At 38.7% G+C, this 22,324-nt stretch overlaps 1 protein-coding gene across 1 annotated transcript in view; it reads right to left on the reverse strand.

Moving 5' to 3' along the window:
- The window catches only part of lama2 (laminin, alpha 2), a 278,494-nt gene that overhangs the window by 54,937 nt on the left and 201,233 nt on the right, over positions 1-22,324 (reverse strand). The window contains exons 36-40 of the mRNA XM_088324972.1: positions 15,982-16,124; positions 15,803-15,901; positions 11,869-11,980; positions 3,275-3,437; positions 344-422 (exon numbers count right to left, since the gene is read on the reverse strand). Coding sequence (XP_088181098.1) covers positions 344-422; positions 3,275-3,437; positions 11,869-11,980; positions 15,803-15,901; positions 15,982-16,124 — 596 coding nt within the window. The remainder of the gene's footprint in view (positions 1-343; positions 423-3,274; positions 3,438-11,868; positions 11,981-15,802; positions 15,902-15,981; positions 16,125-22,324) is intronic.

The raw sequence follows: 22,324 nt of genomic DNA on the forward strand, positions 1-22,324 counted from the left end.
GCGTAGTATATTGAGTCAGACTGCCAAGAAACATTGCAATGCCGACAATTTCCGGCATTTTCAAGCGCTTCACCCAAAACATGACAACGGCATAATGAGAGGCCACCAGAGCAGAAGTGTCACGTAATTTTCAAACACATTTTATTTTTTTTCCCTTCATTTAATGTGTGCTTTATTAGGTCAGACTGCCCAGAAACATGGCAACAATTTCAAGCATTTTTAAGCACCTCAACCAAAATTCAAGCATTTTCTTGAAAACCCAACATTAAAATTCAAGCAGTGTCAAAGATTTCAAGGACAAACCTTAAATAACAAGATTTATGAATTGTGATTATAAACGTACCTCTGTTTTTAGGTCTTCAGTGGCCTGATGAGGAATTCCGAACATTCTCTTCACTTTCTGGAACAACTCTTCTGCTAGACTGCGACAAATAAGGGCATTACAAAATACTTTTTTTTGTTTTTCTTTTCTTTTCAAAAAACAAAACCATTCCAATTAAACCACAGATCAACTTTTTAAAAGCAAACTCTGACAAACACTTCTGTTTACCGCCGATTTTCTGAATTCACGGTTAGCATAAAAAATCTGGCTTTCCCTAGTTGATGGCACTCAAAGGACTTTTGCACAGTTTTGGCGCACACATGCGAGGTAATTATCGGATTCAGTGTAACATTAATGAAGTCTATTGGGGGGGACAGCGAGATATAAACAAGAGTAAAAATAAATATGCACTTTGGATGATCACAGGGACTATTTACAACATTTGACAGTGGCATGAAAGGATGAAAAAGTGTTTTATTGGCTGTTTATGTCAAACTTTGAGACAATAGTGTAGTGTGGGTGAGTTATCTTCCCGCCTTCATTTTATTGGCCGCTATTTCCCGATAATGAGTCCATCTTTGCTCCGTTCTTCCTCCAACCGACCCCATTCTCCGTATCTTCGCATCGTTATGTCAGTCTCTCCCCCCGGCCGTAGTTTTAATTAACTTATCGACCTCGTCAACATTTAATGCGCTAAAGAGATAAAGTGAGAGAGTAGCACGAGCAAAAGGGGAGAAGGGGGGGCAGTAGATTACGGATCGAGAATACGTCCAGAAGGGCTTTGTCGGCACAAAATTGCGTCAGTCAAACTGTCTTTTTACAGTGGTTTTATTGTCTTGATACAGATTGTATATCAAAACAATGATAAGCAGCCATCGAGAGAATGTGCTTTTGTATTAACAGCCTTAAAGTCATTTTTATTGTTTGTAGGTTGCAACGTCGATTAAAGCATCTCTTCTTATTGCCATGGCGACACCTGATCACACACTGCAATGGGCGATAATAGAGGCAGATCTAAAAGTGAATGAGTTTCTCTGGGTTGGGAGTCGTCACAGTCAATTGTTACAAATCCAATTTTCACAAAACAGTGAGTTACATTTGTCATCGAAGCAGTAGCTCGGGTGCAAATAAATGAATAACAAATGTTTTAATTTATATGCATAAACAGAATTGTATAATATGACTTACTATTATTGGTAACTAATCTTTTGAATTTTAAATATGTATATCGATCTTAACGGTGGTGGTGTAAAAGTGGTCAGAGTAGAGTATTTTTTTATTTTTTTTATTGGGTCGCCTTGATCAAAGCCCTGCCGACTCAGAGAAAGCGAGAGTCAAAGAGCAAGAAAAAGAGAGAAAAATAAATTGTATCATTCTGTACATATTTTAAATTAGTTGATGTATTTTGGAGGGTGGGCGCTCCTTGATCAAAGTCCTGCTGACTGAAGAGGAGTGACCAAGGGATAACTAAAGCGCTAAGTAGCAAGGGGTTTTTGTTTACTGAAATCATATGCTGGGCCTATATGCATATAAAACAAAATGAACACAATAGGGGTGTCAGACTGGCATTGTCACCCAATGGCCCATTTCCGTGCAGTGTCTACATTGTTCCCCATTTATTCTTCCTGATCAGTCAATCGTGTTTGAGAGAGAGCACATCTCATTTTATCGTGATTTTGTGTGTTTCATTGCCTCTTTTATGCTCATAATAACAGTGTCGGAAATAACGTCTGCCCGGACGCTCAGGGCGTGCATCTTTTACGTCAGGCGTACAACTTACAAACGTCTCCGCCCGAGTGGCCGCCAACTTTTTCAAGGGGGAAAAAAAAAGAAAGAAAGAAAGATTTTTTTTTCAAAATATACGTTTGCTTTATTCCGATTTCGAAATCTTCGTTCGGTTTGAAAATTTCGGAATTCAGGTTTGTTTGGCAATTTGTATACTCGGCAGCCAATAATAAGCCTGCATCGAATAACTTCTTGCTTCCGGAGTTTCCCGAGCGTTATAAGGGAGTGCATTTGGATATCATTTTCCAAAGTAGACGCACAGAGAACAAAAGAAAAATGTATAAGTGGTTAGGAATCAAGCCAAAACCCCCCAAAAGAAATATTCAAAATAAGCTAACAAAATTTAAACGTAAACGTACTTTAAAAGCATCGTGGAAAGAGGAGTTCTGTGGCTTGTAGCAGACGACGCAACGCAATGAAGATGAGTAAATATAGGTACATACTGATGGCAGATGGAAAACAGCGATGTCATATACATGCAAAGAATGTTATAAGTAAATTTATAACAAACTTATTTGTGTTGTTCTGTTATATTTTCTGATTAGCAATCCTTAATACTTTGCAACAATGTTTTTTTTTTGTAATTTGTTATCTTATTGTGTTTCAAGTTGTGACAACTTTATGGCTGGGCAGGCAACTTTTCAGTTTTCTGCCCTGGTGTCCGGTAACTTTTTGTCCTGAGTTTCAGACGCTAATAATAATGGGTCCGAAAAATATATTGATAAGGGGAATGAAAAGTTGAAAACATTAACAATAATCGAGTCATAAAAGAATATTATCGCTAAATACCAAAATGGTGTAAACGTGTCTGCAATCGAAGTAAATGGTTTAAAACATTTCATTAATATCATTATCCAGTATAATCATCTTTATTATCTACAAATCTAAATATTTGTTGTTTAGGTACACTTATTCCATTTAGTTTGTGGCTATTTTTAGGGGTAAGCTTATATGCGATGTAGCCTTTTATGTGAGTAAATACGGTATGGACAATATGCAATTTATATGCGCGGTATTAGTAAAAATTAATAATTCAAATTAGGAGCATATTTTTTTCCATAAAATCCAGTGGAGTTTAGAAAAAAAAGATATAAAGAGCTGAATTAACAACAGCAGAACTAATGAAAGAAAATTACGAATGTGAACAGTTTGTTTGTGTACTCATACTCCATCTCTTCTTCAGCGAAGAGCCGCTTCCCTCCCAGCTGTCGTTTCCTCATATTGGCCAACATGGTCTGAATTTCCTCCTTCATCTCCTTCAGACTTTTTTCTGGCGTTCCGCCATTACGCGCCAGCATTTGGTTCAACTTGTCGGCTTTGGATTGAAGATCTGAAAAACAAGGATGAGAAGTATTTGCCACAGTTAAAGCTCAGTGAGAAAATCGAAGGACACATTTTGATACCAGCTGTGACAGTGAAGAAGCCTGCAGTGGGTACAGAAAAAAACAGAAAGGGCAATACTACTTTTTTCCTGAATAGTCCTTTGAATTGTCCTTTGAATAGTCAATGTCAGCACAAACACATATTTATATAATACTTAATTCTCTTTGAATGGAACTGCAAAACTGAACACGAGGTTCAGTTTGCAAAGTGGTGATAAAAGTAACCTCACTTTAGACTTGCATAAACCAGGTTCCAAGTTGTGGCGCACATGGTGTAATGTGACTTTTGGGGGACTTTTGTTACAAAAAAGTGTGTAATGCAAAGCAAAAAATCCGATAAATAACACATTGTTCGTTTATATATATATATATATATATATATATATATATATATATATATATATATATATATATATATATATATATATATATATATATATATATACACACACACACACCGGAGCCATATCCCCCTAGTGGGAGGTGGCTAGAGTCAGGAACACGTTCATATTTCTGACTCTCTCTGGGAGATTGTTGCAGAGGAGGGGATTCCCAGCCCCCTCGCTCAACCCAACTGATGTGTTGGAAGTCATTAGGTGACCAAACCCCCCAATTCCAATCCCTAATGCCGAGCGCCAAGCAGGGAGGCAATGAGTACCAATGTTGTAAGTCTTAGGTATGACTCGGCCGAGGCTTGAACCAGCAACCTCCCAGTCTCGAGGCGGACGCCCTACCCCCAAGTCCACCGAGTTGGTTTGAATGGAAATAAGGAGAGACACTTTATTTTATTTGCTTATGAGTAGGCTGCATTGCAAAAGAGTTATAATGTTAGTGAGGTAGAATAGGGGCAAACAAATATATTATGAGTCCTTTTTTTTCATTTTTTAAATGAGATTTAAGACCAAGTCAGGAAAACACACACACACACACACACACACACACACAATTAAAAAAAAAAAAAAAAAAAGACACCCAATGGACTTGTATTTTTTGATGTAATGTGATATGGTCCAGTTGAAAACTTTCCATCTGAAAATCATAGCACTCTTCAAAGTTGAAGACATGGCAAACATTACACAAATAGGATGTTTACAGTACATCGTGGATCTTGAGTCAAAACTGGCAGAAAACTACTAATTTTAAAGAACTCTTTTGCTACATTTATGAAGCATTCAGATCACTATGCATGAAAAATCCCCTTTGGTCCAGTGTAAAACAAAACACTTCTATATTCATGACCAAGTTTGTGAGTAGCATCATAAAAACACATGCTTGGAAAAACTTTTTCCCAAGATGTGGATAATTGATAAATAATACCAAATATTTGTGTTTACATTCTTAAGACCTTGGAAATTGGATTTAAGACATTTTAATGTCAATCAAGGTCTCGTTTTTTAGAATAATGAATTCAATGTCTTTTAAGACTTTTCAAAGATCCGCGGGAACCCAGAGTAAATTGTGGTTCATTGGACTATAAAACTACTTTAAAAAAAGGGCAGTACAATCCAAATATTGAAGTGTGTCACCTTTATAGCATTAAACAGAGTTTGTACACCATTTTCATGGCCAAATGTAAGGACTTTTTGAGGACATTCGAGGGCAATTTTTTCAGTACCTTCAAAGAAAGAAATCCACCGCCGATGAAGAAATACAGCACAGATCAAAAGAAGATTTTTGTTGTTGTTGACTTTGATTAAATAAAATAAAGTCGCTATCTTGCTGCCAGCACATAATTTGTGCTATCTTGAGCTGTTCCTATCTATGATGTAGAAACCTTTTGTGTCAATGAGCTGCTATAAACTGGCATGAATTCTGCTGTTATACTTCAACAATGCACACGCAGCTTGGCTACGTTACACTTGTTTACAAACACGGAAAAGTGTTGGGTAATAATTGAGTTCATTACGAAAAAAAAAAAAAATCTTATACCTTATGTATAAAAAAAGCAGAAAAATTCAAAGAATTAGGACATTTTAATTATATTGATTGCACAGAAACAGAGTGCATTTAATCTTTCAATCTTTAAGACTCCTAAACCTTTTCTTTTTGTTTTACTTAATTTAATTTATATTTTTCACATGTTTTTCAGAGGATCAGTGTCTGAATTAGTCAAAATAACATTGTAAATAGTTATTTTGTTTGCATTGTAGCATCTATTTAGAGCACTTAAGAGTTAATATTTTACATTTTTATTTTATTTATTTGCATTGTTAGAGATTTTGTTTTGTTTGACTTTAAATGTGTTCAGTGAGTAAAAAGCTAAAATTGTTTTGTATTTTACATTTTTTTATGTAGATCTGTGAATATTTTAATTTACATTCCATGTATAGTTTAATGCATAATGTTTTATTATTAATGATTATATGTCATTAAAAGAAACAAAAATCTGACGAGCCGTTTGGGAGCCAAAAAAGCAGACTATTCTCAGTGAGCCGAGCCAAAAGAGCTGGTTTTCTAAATAATCCTCTTGGGGACAACCAGTAGGGGTCGGTGACGCTTCACATGACAACGCCATAATGACAAGCCACCAGAATAGGTGTGTCAGTGTAATTTTCATACACTTTTTTATTTTTTCCTTCATTTAATGCGTGGTTTACAGAGTCAGACTGCCAAGAACATGGTAACAATTTTAAGCATTTTCAAGCACCTTACCCAAAATTCAAGCATTTTCCTGACCTTGAAAACACAACATTAAAATCCAAGCATTTTCAAGGATTTTGAGTACCCAAACAAATCCCTTCATCAGATCAGCACTCCAAAAAATCCCCATGAACCGTTTCACCTTGTGTTGCGCAATGAAAGTCCATCAAATCCCAAACTAATCTGTGATAAACTGCTCTAAATCCATTAAATGAGAATTGATTGAATCCGTGAAAACAAATTGTTGAGATGCTAATGATGCCTGGTTGAGTGTTTTTCCCGGAAAGAACGACTCGTATCCATTACCGAATGTGTACGCGTGTGGTTCTGAAACCTCACACTGGGATTTTTTTTCTTGGATTGGGCGCGCATAGTCTGGGTGAGATGGCCATTTTTTCTCAAGCAAAATGTAAACATGATGTGATTACAGGCGCAAGCAAAGCCATCACTCTAATGAACAGCTGCAGAGTGCACACGAGTCGTCATGTCGCAGCCGTATAATTACATGCTGGGATTTAAAAGCCAATTAAACACTTAAAACGTGGATTGAATCATATCACACCTTCCGGTAAACACACACTGTGTACAGTATTTCCTTGCCTTATTATATGTTAAGTGCGTGTGTTTTCTTGTTCACTTTGTGTACTTCTGTATCGGTGTTTCCACGCTTTGATTCTGAATTTCTCTGTTTGTGCTTGATCGCCACTAATTACGTCCCTAATTGCGACTCTCGATCAGCCACTGAGAATTTCATGCTCACATTCACACAGCGACATAATCAGCCAGAGGGCTCCAGAGAAAGTTTCATCATTTCTTTGCAGCCTGGACGACACTATTATTTTCTTTTTTATACTTGCAGTTATTTATGAAGCAATCCGCTTTGCTTGCATGGCACTTAAGGTAAAAAAAAAGTGGAATGTGAGAGTTTTGCAGAAAGTTATGATAAACAATAATAAAATGAAAACAACCCCCCAACAGACACACACACACACACACAGACCTCCCTCCCCACACACAGACACTTGCACAATTTTCATAGTGTACCTAACAACTGTCAACGATCAAAAACATCAAACATTTTCCCAAAGATTAGAATGTTGGGAAAAAATATACACAGTAAAAATTGGGTGCCACATTGAAATGTTCCATCTCAAAGCTCGAAGTGTTTGAACTGAGAAAAAATATTCGGAAGTTTACTCTATTAAGAATGCAAAATAGTAAAGCATGAAAGCAGAAGTGAAGAATTCCAATGAGCATCATTTATATATATATATATATATTTATGCTAAATAGTATTTATTGATGTTATTAAGACGGTTTTAAGGGCAATTTGATGAAAATCAAATGCATACTTTTATCTAATGTGGCGAGTGATGGTGAAATGTAATGTTTTTCAATTTTTTTATTTCATTTATTTTTACCAGTATTATTATTATTCCTAAATTTTCAATGATTTTTAATGCTTTTTAAGTAGTGTGGTTTCTGTTGATTAGTGTAGCTCATGTGTAGTGCCATTGTACAGTATAAGGGTAAAGGTGATGAGTATGTGTGTAGCGATTTGAGAGGTATCAGTTTGTTGTCCGTGCTGGGTAAGCTGTATGGAAGAGTCTTGATTAAGAGAGTGAGAAGAAGAATGTATGAAGTGGTGATGGGGGAGAAGAGTGGTTTCAGGAAAGGAAGAGGAAGTGTGGATCGGGTTTTTGCAGTACGACAGGTGCGTGAGAAATATTTTGCAAAAGGTAAGGATGTTTATTTGGCTTTCATGGACTTGGAAAAGACGTATGATAGAGTTGATAGAGAGGCGTTGTGGCAGGTGATGGTAATGTATGGAGTGGGTGGAAAGTTGTTGGAAGCATTGAAGAGTTTTTATGGGAACAGCAAAGCATGTGTAAGAGTAGGGAGTGAGACAAGTGAGTGATTCCCTGTGTTGACTGGTGTGAGACAGGGGTGTGTGATGTCCCCATGGCTGTTTAATGTGTACATGGATTGTGTGGTGAGAGGTGAATGCAAGAGTAATTGGCAGAGGTGTAGAGATGATGGATAACAGTGGAATGGTTTGTTGTTTGCAGATGACACAGCACTTGTGGCTGATTCCGAGGAAAAATTGAGAAGATTGGTAATGGACGTAAAATGGGGAACGCTATCAAAATACAAAAACGTGAAAATTAAGCCAATGTTTGTAGTAACTCATTATGTAAAGTAAGCTCAATTTATTTACTCTCAGTTATTGTGTATTTCTTAGACTCCTAGTTACAGATTAACTTGCTCAACCTGATGAAATTAACTTGCTCAACCTGTTTTTCATCTAATACACAAGTAATCATTCACACACACACACACACACACACACACACACACACACACACACACACACACACACACACACACACACACACACACACACACACACACACACACACACACACACACACACACAGCCTCACCCAATGATTCACAGATTATTGTTTTGATCAACGACAGACAGTTCTTTTCCATTGTATGTTCTGCGTATGTTTGACTCTATAATAAGTACGCCCTACAGCAGCGGAAGGAACCAGAAGAGATAGGAGAGCCGAGCGTGCCTTAGCCTCGCACCTTCTACCATCCCTTCCCTGCTGCAGCAGCTAAAACTTTAATTCTTGCCTCTGCCTGCCTTCTTGGTCAGCTGCTGGGCCTTTAGGGCCGGGTCTGCCCTCTTTTAGACCCAACACGTTATCGCGCACCAGGACCATACTCAGTTTCCTTAGATGAATTCACTGAACTGTTGTCTGACCTAGTAACCTATGCAGACAAAATAATAATTATGGGGGACTTTAACATTCATATTATCTCCCCACTCAGTTCACTTACTATTGCGTTTCGGTCTCTAATTGACACATTTGGTTTTAATCAATTAATTGATTTGCCGACTCATAAAGATGGAAACACACTAGACTTTGTTCTGACTTGAGGAGTTTCAACCTTACATGTGACGGTGTTACCGTGTACTGCTGTTATTTCTGATCATTATTTAGTTATATTTGAGGTACTGGCTAAAATTGTATTAAAGAAACTAAATGTTTTTGTCGACGCAAGATTTGCACTGGTATAGTTTCTGAGCTCTCTTAACTTCTTTCAGGAGTAGTTGCGTTGTTCCCTTTATATAAAGGCTGAGTTTAATGCCACTCTGGATTCCGTGGCGCCCCTACGTCTTAACCTAAAAGACACACGCCTTGGTTTACTGATGAAACTAGATTGCTTAAACAAGACTGCAGGAAATTGCAAAATCAGCCTATTTTTCGAAGGTGATTGCGGCACAAAGGACTAACCCCAAAATCCTTTTCGACACTGTAGCATCACTAACGAGCAACAGGCTATTCCCGATAGTCCTACCCATTGAGCCAATGACTTTATGGTCTTCTTTATTAAGAAGATTCAACGCATTTTGGAAAGAGACTAAAGACTTTGTAAATATGTCACATATTAAAGGTCTGAAAATTATAGATGCGCGACATGGTGACTTTCCGAGGATTTTTTTTTTTCCCAATTTAGTGACATGTCACTTGATAATCTTAAAGAAGTGGTGGATATGGCCAAACCGTCTACTTGCCTGTTTGACTCGCTTCCGGGTTCGATGAGTAATGGTCTTTTTGGGGTCCTTGGACCTTCAGTTCTAAATACTATAAACATACCACTCTCCTCAGGTGTAGTTCTAGCTGCTTTTAATTCCACTGTTATTAAACCTACACTGAAATGATCCAACCATGATCCAGAAAGCTTATGTAATTACAGACCTGTGTCAAACCTACCGTTTCTTTCTAAAGTACTTGAAAATGTTGTTGCACAGCAGCTGAATGATTTTATATCTGAAAACTATCTTTTTGAATCTATGCAATCAAGATTCAGGGCTAACCACTCTACTGACAGAGCCCTGATTAAGGTAACCAATGAGCTTCTACTAGCAATGGACTGCGGCGCTTCATCACTCTTGCTGCTGCTGGACCTAAGTGCTGCCTTTGACACTGTGGACCATAATATCTTACTAGACTGTGAGGATGGATTGGTCTCTCAGGAACTGTCCTCTTATGATTAAGATCCTCCCTCTCAGAAATGACACACTGTGTTAAATATGGTGAAATTACATCTGAGCCCTTTAGTGTTACCTGCGGTGTTCCGCAGGGTTCAGGACTTGGCCCCCTTCTTTTCAGCATTTACATGCTTCTATTAGGTGATATTATTCGCAAGTATAATATCAGTTTCCATTGCTTATCTGCCACACTAAACTTTGGAAATATGGAGGCCTGCCTCACTGAGATAAAAGAATGAATGTCACTCAACTTCTTGCACCTTAACTCTGAAAAGACTAAATTTTTAGTTATTCGTCCATCTAAATGCCGTGACTTGTTCTCAAAAACTGCTCTGAACATTGACAAATGTAATATCACCCAGAGTGACCCAGTCAAAAATTTAGGTGTCACACTTGACCCCAACATGTCCATTCAAACACACGTTAAGAATATTACTAGAACTTTTTTCCATCTTTGCAACATTGCTAAAATTCACCCTTTGCTGTCTGAGTCCGATGCGGGGATTATAATTCATGTTTTTGTTACCTTCCGTCTCGATTACTATAATGCACTACGCTCCGGTTTCCCGAAGTCTTCAGCTAGTACAAAATACTGCAGCGTGGCTTTTACCTAGGACAAGAAAGTTTGATCACAGTACCCTGATTTTAGCTGACCTGTATTGGCTCCCTATTAGCTTAAGTTGTGATTTTAAGGTACTGTTGGTATTATACAAAATCATGCATGGACTTGCTTCCTCATATCTTTCAGATTTAATTTCCCCCTATGTTCCGGTTTGGAGCCTTCGCTCTGAAAATGCTGGTCTATTAGTGATCCCAAGAGCCTAGAAGAGAACCACAGGTTCAAGAGCGTTCTCTGGGGCCCCGGTGCTGTGGAATGCTTTTCCCCCTGAGATTTGATCTGCAACCTCAGTGGAACTTTTTGAATCTAGGCTTAAAACACACTTCTATTCTACAGCATATGGATGACCTATATTTTATGTTGACAATATTTGTGTATTGTTTGTTATTGAAACATCCATTGCAGCCTGGTCATCCTGGAAGGGGGATTACCTCATGTGCGGTCCCTGCTCAAGGTTTCTTCATTTTCCTCATGTTGAGGTTTTTGAGTTTTTCCTTGCCCCCCATGTAGGTTTTAGATAAGGGGATGGTGTAATAATAGTCTGGTTTGCAATAATCTGTGGTCTGTGCAGCCCTTTGAGACTCCTTGTGATTAAGGTCTATACAAATAAACATGACTACTATTGTTTCGTGTTCTATTCAAGCTTCTTCAGTAGATGATAAATAAAAGAAAAGTCCATAAATCCAAGAGTGTGTGTCTTGATTAAAATATATTGAACTATCAAAACTGCAAAAATAATTCACCCAAAGTGTGCGTAGACAGAATAACTAAACAAGGTTTTTCATCCGTTTTCCTGACGTAATGATCTAAATTGTATGTGGTGCTCCAAAATGCCAAGACGAGTTTTGAAAAGACTCGTGTAGTTTCCCTTTTCTTCACATTTTGTGAGGCATTCTCCAGGCAAGTTTGTTTTCTCTAACTACCAAACGTTGCTTACAAATGGCATACCCCTTATTTTGTGCTGACAGTCTTTTATTAATGAAAACCCTGGTATCAGTATTACTAAGGTGGATGAATATCGAAAAAAAATTAGAAAAAGACTGATCCATGGTACCTTGAGCTCCCAACAGCGTGTCCCTGATGAACTTCTCCAGTATCTCTGCTCGTTTGTGAATTCTGTCGGCGTCGTCTTCCACTTGTTCGCCATCAGCAGATACCTTAGTTGCCTACACACCAACAAGAATGTTATTGACTTTCACATCCAGTGGAAACAATGACACAAGGATCATTTTTATTTTAGTTTGTGTATCAAAATGTTTTTTTTCCTTAGTGATTTTTATTAACAAGTGAATAATGTTTAAAGAAACACTAACTGAGATACAAACACGATCACACAAATGATTACAAAAGTACATGCAATGAAGCGCTGGTACAGCCCCCCCTCCCCATTTACAGCCTAACACAGCAGAGTATGTAATTATTGATATTCAAAAGGACGATGCCGTGTCATCCATCAAGTGTGTGAGCGCGAGGCTGAATGTCAAGTCGTGCACAGGCCACTAAAATGTGCTGCTCGACAGCATAATTGTATATTTTAAATCAAGTCAGAGAGGGAAAAAAGTTAAGGTTCGTATAATTAATATAAATCATCCGTCCACAGGAAGGGAACCTGTTTTTCATGGCCAAATTCAAGCACCTTTTAAGGACTTTAAAAGCCAATTTTCAATTTCTTCAGTACCGTTCAAAGAAGAAATCCGGTGTGAAGCATGTATTTTGCAGAGTAACAAATTTATGTGATTTTACATTTTAGAAGAGTATACTTCGCTGTAAAAGAGAGCTTAAGGGTTATGTCAGACTGTGCCTCTCCAACATATTTAAAATTAAATGCATGCAGTCCGCAAAACAAATGTCACTTGTTAAAGGTTGTTAAAAGTGTTTGAGTTCAAAATGTTGAGACTAATTAAGTGTTTTTCTACAGACTTGTGCTTGACCACTGAATGTACTTCACAAAATGAAAATCGTATTTGTTTTTTTACTGTTCTGCTGCTGTTAATGTGCCTCTTCTTGGTGAGCAGGGTTAAAAATGTTTATCCGATTTATTATTTATTTGTCTGTCCCATAAAATGTACTGAACTGGTTTTATGAATCAGGACTATGGTCAATAAAGGCTGTATTTTTCATTGTACCATTTTCTTCTGTTGCTTATCATTAGCCACATAATTAAATCAAAGTAACGTTCAATTTAATTAGTTGACTACAGTTGACTAATAGTTTCAATAGTCGGTACCAGTCAACTATTCTAATGGTCTTTAGTTGCAGTTCTTAACCCAATAATAATATGACAATCAGTCCAACCATTTTGCTGCTAGCACATACTTAGTTATTTTGAGCTGTTCTATCTATGATCTACAATTTTTTCTGTCAATGGGCTGCTATAAATTGAAATGAATTCTGCCGTTTTGCTTCAACAATGCTCGTGCAGGTTGGCGACATCACACTTGTTTACTAACACAGAAAAGGCTCTATAAGTGTTGGGTAATAATTGAGTTGAATACGGAAGACAAAAAAGAAAGTACTGTATGTATAAAAAGCAGAAAAATTAGCCACATTTTGACTCATTTTATTAATTCAGATTCAGATTCAGATTCAGATCTACTTTATTGTCATTCTAGTACACGTGTATACAGAACGAAATGTCGATGCATCTGACCCCCACAGTTTCCTTGAATGTACAGATATAAATAAAGTTGTATTGTAATTGGCTACGTATAGTATTTTACCATAGTGCCGATAGTGCAAGAAGAGTAGCTAACCAGATGTGCAAAATGGGCAGTCAGGTTAACAAGTCAGGTACACAGTAACATTAACACTGTAACAATAACGCTGTAATTACCATAGTGCAGAGAGCAATGTGCAATGAGTGGCAAGCTATAAAAAACTGCCAGTAGTGCAAAAAGTCAGATTAGCAGCCGTTTAGATTTAAGTTAACTATATGTTAGATTGACCATTTAACAGTCTAATGGCCAGGGGGACTAGACTATTGCGGAGCCTGGTGGTCCTGCACCGCACACTGCAGAACCTCTTCCCAGAGGCTAGCAGAGTGAACAGTCCATGATGGGGGTGAGAGGGGTCCCCGGTAATGTTCTTAGCATGGGATAGGCAGCGCTTCTGGCCAATGTCCTGAATGGAGGGAAGTGTAGTCCCGATTATTTTCTCTGCTGTCCTCGTTACCCTCCTCACACTACCCCAGTCGGTAGCGCTGCAGCCTCCACACCACACAGAGATACAGCTGGTCAGGATACTCTCTATGGTGCCCCTGTAGAATGTGATGAGGGAGGGTGGGGGCAGGTGGGCTCTCCTCATCCTCCGCAGGAAGTACAGGCGCTGCTGTGCCCTCTTAACCAGTGATGCAGTGTTCACGGACCAGGTGAGTTTGTTTGTAATGTGCACCCCTAGGAACTTGATACTGCTGACAACCTCCACAGCCTTGTTGTTGATGCAAAGTGGGGCATGGTTGGGCTGGTTTTTCCTAAAGTCGACAATGATCTCTTTAGTTTTGTCAACATTCAGGACCAGGCTGTTGTCCCTGCACCAGCCCACCAACTGCTCCACCTCCTCTCTGTAGGCTAGGTCGTTGTCATCCCTGATGAGGCCCACCACTGTTGTGTCGTCAGCATACTTCACGATGTGGTTTGTGGCGGACCTAGGGACGCAGTCGTGTGTCATCAAGGTGAACAGCAAGGGGCTTAGGACGCAGCCTTGGGGGGAGCCCGTGCTGAGGTAGATGACATCTGAACTGTTCTGACCTATCCGCACTGATTGGGGTCTGTCACAGAGGAAGTCCAGCAGCCAGTTCCGCAGGGGGGTGTTGAAACCCAGGAGTCTCATTTTGTCTACCAGATGTTGTGGGATGATGGTGTTGAATGCTGAACTGAAGTCCAGGAACAGCATCCGCACATGGGTGTTCTTCTCCTCTAGATGTGTCAGGCTCAGGTGAAGCGCAGAGGAGATGGCATCCCTGGTGGAGCGGTTTGTCCTGTAGGCAAACTGAAAGGGGTCGAATGAGGAGGGGAGACTGGAGGTGATGTGCTCTTTAACCAGTCTCTCAAAGCACTTCATTATGATAGGAGTCAGTGCAACGGGCCGGTAATCGTTGAATGATAAGATCTGGGGTTTCTTTGGCACTGGGATGATGTTGGCAAATTTGAAGCATGATGGTACTTTGGCTTGGTCTAGCGAGGTGTTGAAAATGTCTGTTAGTACACAAGCCAGCTGATCGGCGCACTCCCTAAGTACTCGCCCCGGAATGTTGTCCGGGCCTGGAGCCTTCCTTGTGTTGACCCTTCTCAGGGTCTTCCTCACGTCAGATGAGTCCAGGTGGAGTGCTCTTTCGTCCTGATTTGGAACCGCTTTCGCTGCAGTGGTGCCGTTTTGTGCCTCGAACCTTCCAAAGAATTTGTTGAGGTCATTCAGAAAGTCCATGCTAGTGTCCTGCACTGGGGCGGTGGTTGGCTTGTATTTGGTAATGGCCTGAATGCCTTTCCACATATCCCTGGTGTTGGTTTTGTTGAGGAAACGGTTGATCTTTCTATCTTAGAGACTGATGTTTTGCCTTTTGCTTCACTTAGTTTAATTTGTATTTTGCCATCTTTTGATGATACATCATTAAAAAAACAAGAAGTCAAAGGAGTCATTGGGAGTTGAAAAAGCCGTCTCATTTCAGTAAGCCAACCCAAAAAAGCTGTTTTTCTAATCGATCCCTAATCTGTCATCCATTTATCCCTCCAATGTCATGTGATCTCAACTCGCATGGCAGCAAAGCGGCAATAATTTTCATGCCGAAAAATTTGTTCTGATCTCTTCTTATGTCACTCAACAAGCCGCGACCTTGCAGGCTGTTTTCACGCTGAGCTTCAGTCTGTCGCCTAAGTACTCAGACTTGATTTTGCTTGAAGATTTTTTGCGCATATGGCGAGAAAATACTCCCAGCTCCAATCACACCAAAGCCCATTTGCTCCATGAGACAAAGGGATAAGAGACACGCGTACCCTGCTGTGCAGCTGGTCCATTTCCACCACCAGCGATCCCAAGTTGGAGTCGGCCAGCTGCAGCAACCTCTCCGGAGCTTTCTGAGGTGACAGCATGTGCTGCAGGACAACAACAGACAGATGTTGTTTGACAATTGCATACTTTTAGGGCCTCTTACATCCTTTATAATTTGTATTACCTTGAGTTCTTCGGTCATGTTCTCAAAGCGGTAGAGCATTTTGTAAGGCGGCGGTAGAGGCGTGGTCAGGGTGATGTCGCTGATTATACGGTACAGGCGGTCCATGTCGCTGATCAGTAAACCCGAGCACTCGTCGTCGCACGCTAAAGGCGGAAACGGAAAGTGAAACTTTTTAGAGAGTTACAAAAACTTGCAAAAGTATTGCGCCCGCCTAACACCCACACCATTTCCATTCCAATCTTAGAATAATTGTTTAATAATTATTTATTAAAATAGAAAAAAAAGACGTTTTTGACATAGTGTCATATTTCAAAAGTATAGATAAAAAAATATGTCTCTTAATATATTCCAAGATTAAAAAACATGTCAGACACATTAGTGAAAATAAAATAAATGTATTCATAATCAAAAAGTAGGTGTTGTAAAAATGTTGGCCACCTTTGATTTAATACATTGCACAACCTATTACTGCTACGATTACAAGTGTTTTGAGGATTGTCTCTATAAGTCTTGCACATCTTGAAACATTAATATTTGCCCACTTTTCCTCACAAAACAGCTCAAGTTCCTTAAGTTTTGATGGTGACATCTTGTGCACAGCATTTTTCAGATTTTATCACAAATGCTCCTTAGGATTAAAGTCTGGGCTTTGGCTTGGCATTTCTAACAAGTTTATATTATTAAGCATTCCATTTTAGATGGTGCTTTTTGTTTAGGGTCACTGCACTATTAGAACGTGTGCCCCATTCTCAGGTCTCTTGCAGACACCAACGTATATTCTGCCAGGATCGCCCTGTATTTGGCTCCATCCATTGTCTTATTTATTAACTGTAACGATCATCCCAGTCCCTGGTAACAGTGGGGATAGTATTTTCAGGGTGATGTGCAGTTTTACTCTTACACCAAATCTAACGCTTTGCATTCAGCCCAAAAAGCTAAAATTTGGACTCATCTGACCAGAGCACCATGTTCCACATGTTATTTGTGTCTCCGATTTGGCTTCTTACAAACGCCAAATGTGTCTTTTTATTTCGGAAAGGGCTTTCTTTTTGCAACTACTCCATAAAGGGCATATTTATGCAGACCATGATGAGTAGTTGTCTAATGAACAAATTGTCCAACCTCAGTTGAGTATGCCTGCAGGTCATCCACAATGTGATCATGGACTATTTGGTTGCTTCAATGATGAGTTTTCTCCTTCTTTTGGCCAACAGTTTAGAGGGAGTGGCTCTCTCCATTTTGATATTATTGCTTCCACAGTGCTCCGGGAGATGTATAAATGTTGAGAAATCTTGTATCCAATTTTCGCTTGGACATTTTCCACAACTTCTTCCCTGACCTTCCTGGTGTGTTCTTTGGTCTTCATAATATTGTCTGTACTTTTCACAGACCTCTGAGCCAATTACAGTGCAGACACATTTAAATTGAGACTTATTGACATGCAGGTGCACATTGTTTGCCATTGTTAGTCATTTAGGTCGACATTGGATCATTCGGAACTTCCGGAGTCAGTTGACTGAGCTGAGAGAACAGGGTGCCAATGTTTTTGCAACACTTATTTTTTAGTGGATTTGTTCTAAATAATATAGAAAATGTTAGAATGATTCCGTTTTACTTCACTAGTGTGTCTCGCATGTTATTGCTTCTTAAAAAATAATTTCTTTTTTTTTTTTTAGCTTTGAGTAGGAAGCCTGAAATGCGGCAATATGACACAAATTTCTTAGGGGCCAATGCTTTTCCTAGGCACTGTGAGCGCACCTGCAATGAGCTCAAACCACAGGCAAAGAAATTGCACATCAGGGGCCCGTTTTCCACACACGCCGCGTGTGTGCGCGTAAACGGAGAGTTTTTTCTTTCTTAGCTGCAGCCGGGGGCTGATTTATTGCTGGAATTAAAATTCCTGACAAGGGGAATTGAAGATGAATTAAAGAAAAACATTTTCTACTCTATCAATCTATGACAGAACTGGAGCGTGCAAGAACACACACACAAAAATGCGAAACCCCTCCCCAAAAAAGAAACAAAAATCATTAGGTAGCATAATGATAAACGAATGTATTATTCAAATGTGACTGAAAAATCCACTTTGAATGTGTTATGCATATTTTTTCTACATAACTTAAGCATACTCAGCATAAAAATTCTTTATAGTACCACATTTATTATTAAACAAAATAGAGGAACACCAACAATTCACATATTGAAAGGCTCTGTAAGGTGTAATTTTTCACGTTTATGATAAATATTTCATGCCATTTGTTGTTAATATGTAGAAAGTGAGAACAACTTAGGAGTAGGGCTTCAACAACTAATACAATCTATTATTAAAGTCGTTGGTAACTAGTTAGATCATCGATTCTTGTGTTGTGAGATTTATGAGCCACTAAGCACATTAAATCAATGCAAGTGTTGTGGCGCTAGGAGTTGTATTACCACCAGAAGGCGCCAAGACCGTTTTTTGTTTTTGTTTGTCAAGTATGTTACATTGTTTTAAATAAACATTTCATCATCACAAACAAAATTGGCATGGACATTTCAAATTTGTAGTCTTTGACTGTTATATCATGAAACAAAGTTCACAACTTTCAAGGCAACACAAAGTGCTGGAAATATAAAAAAAGGAAAAACAGAAAATAAGTAAATACAATAAAGTAAAAGACAGATAATATTGATGAAGTGTTTAACTCTGTACAAAGGGCAGATACTTAAGGATATTATATATCATTTTATATTGAGAATATTAATCATATTTAAAGTTGTGATGTGTACTAATTTTTCTTATCTGCCCAAAACTGCAATGTTTGAATAAAGAGGAGGACATTAAAAATGTTTTTAGTAATTTATTATAATAAAAATCATTCATTCAACTGTAATTCTGTGTTCTTAGGTGTAGTTGTTATTCAGTTATTATCATATACTCTCATTATCTCTATATGAATTTGACACTTTTGCCAGGCGTTCTGGTCCCCATTAACCACGATAACAGAGGGATTACTGTATTAGCGTTTATATGAACACTCACTGCAAAACACACGTGGCATGCAAGTGCACGGTCCCAAAAAAACCCAGAATTATTTGTAAGTTTTCTGTTTTGCTGGGGAAATAAAACATTTTCAACTGTGCTTTAAACCAAATCTACCGAGAGATCTTTCAAATTAAGCCAAAAATGAACGCAATGAACAGGGTTCTTACACCTTTTTCATGGCCAAATTCAAGCACTTTCAAGCCCAATTTATCAATTTTCCCAGAACCTTCAAAGGATTAACTTTTTTTGTTGACTTAATGACTGAAATAAAGTCGTTATCTCGCTGCTAGCAAAAAATTGGTGCTATTTTAAACTGTTCCTATTTATCTTTTTGTGTCAATGGGCTGCTATAAACTGACATGAATTCTGCCAAGTCACAGAATGGGTATGTCACACTTGTTTACAAACAAGCTCTATAGGTGTTTGGTAATGATTAAGTTTAATACGGGAGACAAAAAAGGACAGTACTGTATTCATAAAAACAGCCAAATTTGGATTCATTTTAATGTTATAGATAAGCAATCTAGACAGAACATCTTTCCATTTTAGAGAGTGCTGATCTTTTGCTTTTTGTTTTAGTTGTTTTAATTCATAATTTGTGTGTGTTTTTGAGAGGATCAGTGTATAAATTGGTTAAAATAGAAGAAGGTCTTATGATCAAAAGGTCCAGGTCTTATTCCCGGCTCCTCCAAGTTTAATCGAAGTCACCTTGGTAAATACACTAAAGCCCTGATGCCCATGATAAGCAGGTAGGTGTCCTGCATGGCTGACGCCGCTATTGGTGTGTGTGTGTAAGAGCGTGTGTGTGTGAATGGGTGAATGCGAAACACATTGTAAAGCACTTCTTCACTGACTGGAAAAGTACTATACTAATGCAGACCATTTTCTGATTAATAATGTTTTAATAATATTGATATCATCCGGAAAAAAAAAAAATCAGTGGAGCGAGCGCTTCTCAGTGAGCTGTGCCAAAAAAGTTAGGTGTCTAAATAGAGCTGTCCTCTTGGGTGCGATCAGTACAAGTGGTGATGCTAACAAGCCACCAGAGCAGGCTTTATTTTCACGCACTAAAATTCCTTATTCAAAATGCGTGGTGTATAAAGTCAGACTGCCACGAAACATGACAATGGCATCAAATTTAAGCATTTTCAAGCACTTCACCCAAAATTCAAGCATTTTCAAGATCTTGAAAACACAGCATTGAAAATCAAGTATTTTAAAGGATTTCAAGCAACCCTGAATGAAACTTTGAGGTGTTTTGTGGGCCAAATTCTGAACACAATCAATAGAGGACTTCTGAATTCCTCAGTGCAAGTGAGCCATAAGGATTTGCTATTATAGTTAGAGGGAAGCAGGCGAGCTAGATTGGCGTCGGGCACCTGAAAGCATCGAGCAATCACCCCCGCAACCGTCTCATGGCAATTTCTCACCAGCATCTGTCTTCAGAATTTCTTTCTGTTCTTTCCCTTGTACTGCCTCAAGACATGCTAATAGAAGTAAATTGGCCTCGCCATTATGGTCATATTAAGTTAAAATTATCTCCAAATGACGTTTAAATTATTGGCTGAATGGCTGGAATTTCAATTCGGGTGCAGGGCCTTCTGTCTCCAAGGGCTACTGGGTAAGATCTGCTCATTTGTACTGTACTTGCTTGGCAAAATGAAATGGAAAAAAAAGTAACATCATGTGAATGCACTCGGCTGCTGGCTCCTACGAAGAAAAGGTTGAAAGGCAAAAGAGAAAAAAAAGAGCTGCAGGCGGACGCCTATGGGTACACTATGCGGCAATATTTTTTTTTTCTAGGAAGCAGCCAAAAATAACATGATAATGATTTTAATTTCTTGCTTTCATTAATTTTAAAGGCAACTAAATTTACAATTTTTTATTGTTGTGGTAACCGCGAGTTATGTAAATCATATTATAATCATAACATAATATTTAACTCATTCACTGCCCCACTTACTAAAACATGACGGCTAGACATCGACCGCAGTGAATGAGTAAACACCTAGACATAGCGTTTGTACACCTTTTTCACGGTAAAACACAAGCACTTTTTCAAGCATTTTGAAGGCCATTTTTTAATCCCTGTAAAGGAAGAAATACAGCACAGATCAAAAGAAGATTTTAGTTGTTGTTGACTTTGATGACTAAAATAAAGTCGCTATCTTGCTGCTAACACATACTTTGTGCTATTTTACGCTGTTCCTACCTCATCATCTCATCAGCTGCACCGCTTATAATAATAATAATAATAATTTCCTTTGTATTGTCATTCTTTGTAACAATGTACACAGAACGAAATGTCGATACACCGGACCCGTTGTAGCGAGCCGATGCAGCCGCAGCAGGGTCGCGGGGATGCTGGAGCCCATCCCAGCAATCATCGGGCAGTGGGCAGGGGACACCCTGGACTGGTTGCCAGCCAATCGCAGGGCACACGGGGACAGACAACTCACTCGCTCAGTCTCACCTAGGGACAATTTGGACCGGCTAATTCACCTGAAATGCATGTTTTTGGAATGTGGGAGGAAACCGGAGTGCCCGGAGGAAACCCACGCAAGCACGGGGAGAACATACAAACTCCGCACAGTAAGGCCGGGAGCTGGATTTGAACCCACTCAGGAGGTTCCCACGACCTCAGAACTGTGCCGCACACGCGCTAACCACTGCGCCGCCGTGCTGCCCCTGTTCCTACCTATGATAAACTATTTGTTGTGACAATAGGCTGATATAAACTGACATGATTTCTGCCGTTCTGCCTCAACAATGCACACGTAGCTTGGATACGTCACACTTTTTCTGTGTTTAATAACACGGAAAGGGCTCTATAAGTGTTGGGCAATAATTAAGTTCAATACGGGAGAGGAAAAAAAAAGAAAGAAAGTACTGTAAATGTTAAAAACAGAAAAATGAGCCAAATTTGAACTTATTCCAATTACATTGATTGCTCCGAAACAGAGTGCATTCAATTCTTTAATCTCAGAGACTGATGATCTTTTGCTTTTTGTTTTACTTAGAATTCATTTAAATGTGTTTTTGTGTCTTTCAGATGATCTATGTCTAAATTGCTTAAGATAGAATTTTAAATCATTAGTTTTTTGCATTTCATTATTTATTTATGACACTGAAGAGTCAATATTTTATTTTTTATTTTGTTGTTTTGCAGTTTCAAGGATTTTCTGATGTTGTGTGACTTTAAATCTGTTAAGTGTGTCAAACATTGTTTTGTATTTTACTATTATTTTTGTATGTGTTTTTCGTGAATCCCTGCAAAACATATGAAATACCTAATTATAAAATAATTTGGTTCACAAT

The sequence above is a fragment of the Urocampus carinirostris genome, chromosome 20 (assembly GCF_059441175.1).
Source record: "Urocampus carinirostris isolate Australia breed hairy pipefish chromosome 20, RoL_Ucar_1.0, whole genome shotgun sequence".
In the NCBI taxonomy this organism is placed as follows: domain Eukaryota; kingdom Metazoa; phylum Chordata; class Actinopteri; order Syngnathiformes; family Syngnathidae; genus Urocampus; species Urocampus carinirostris.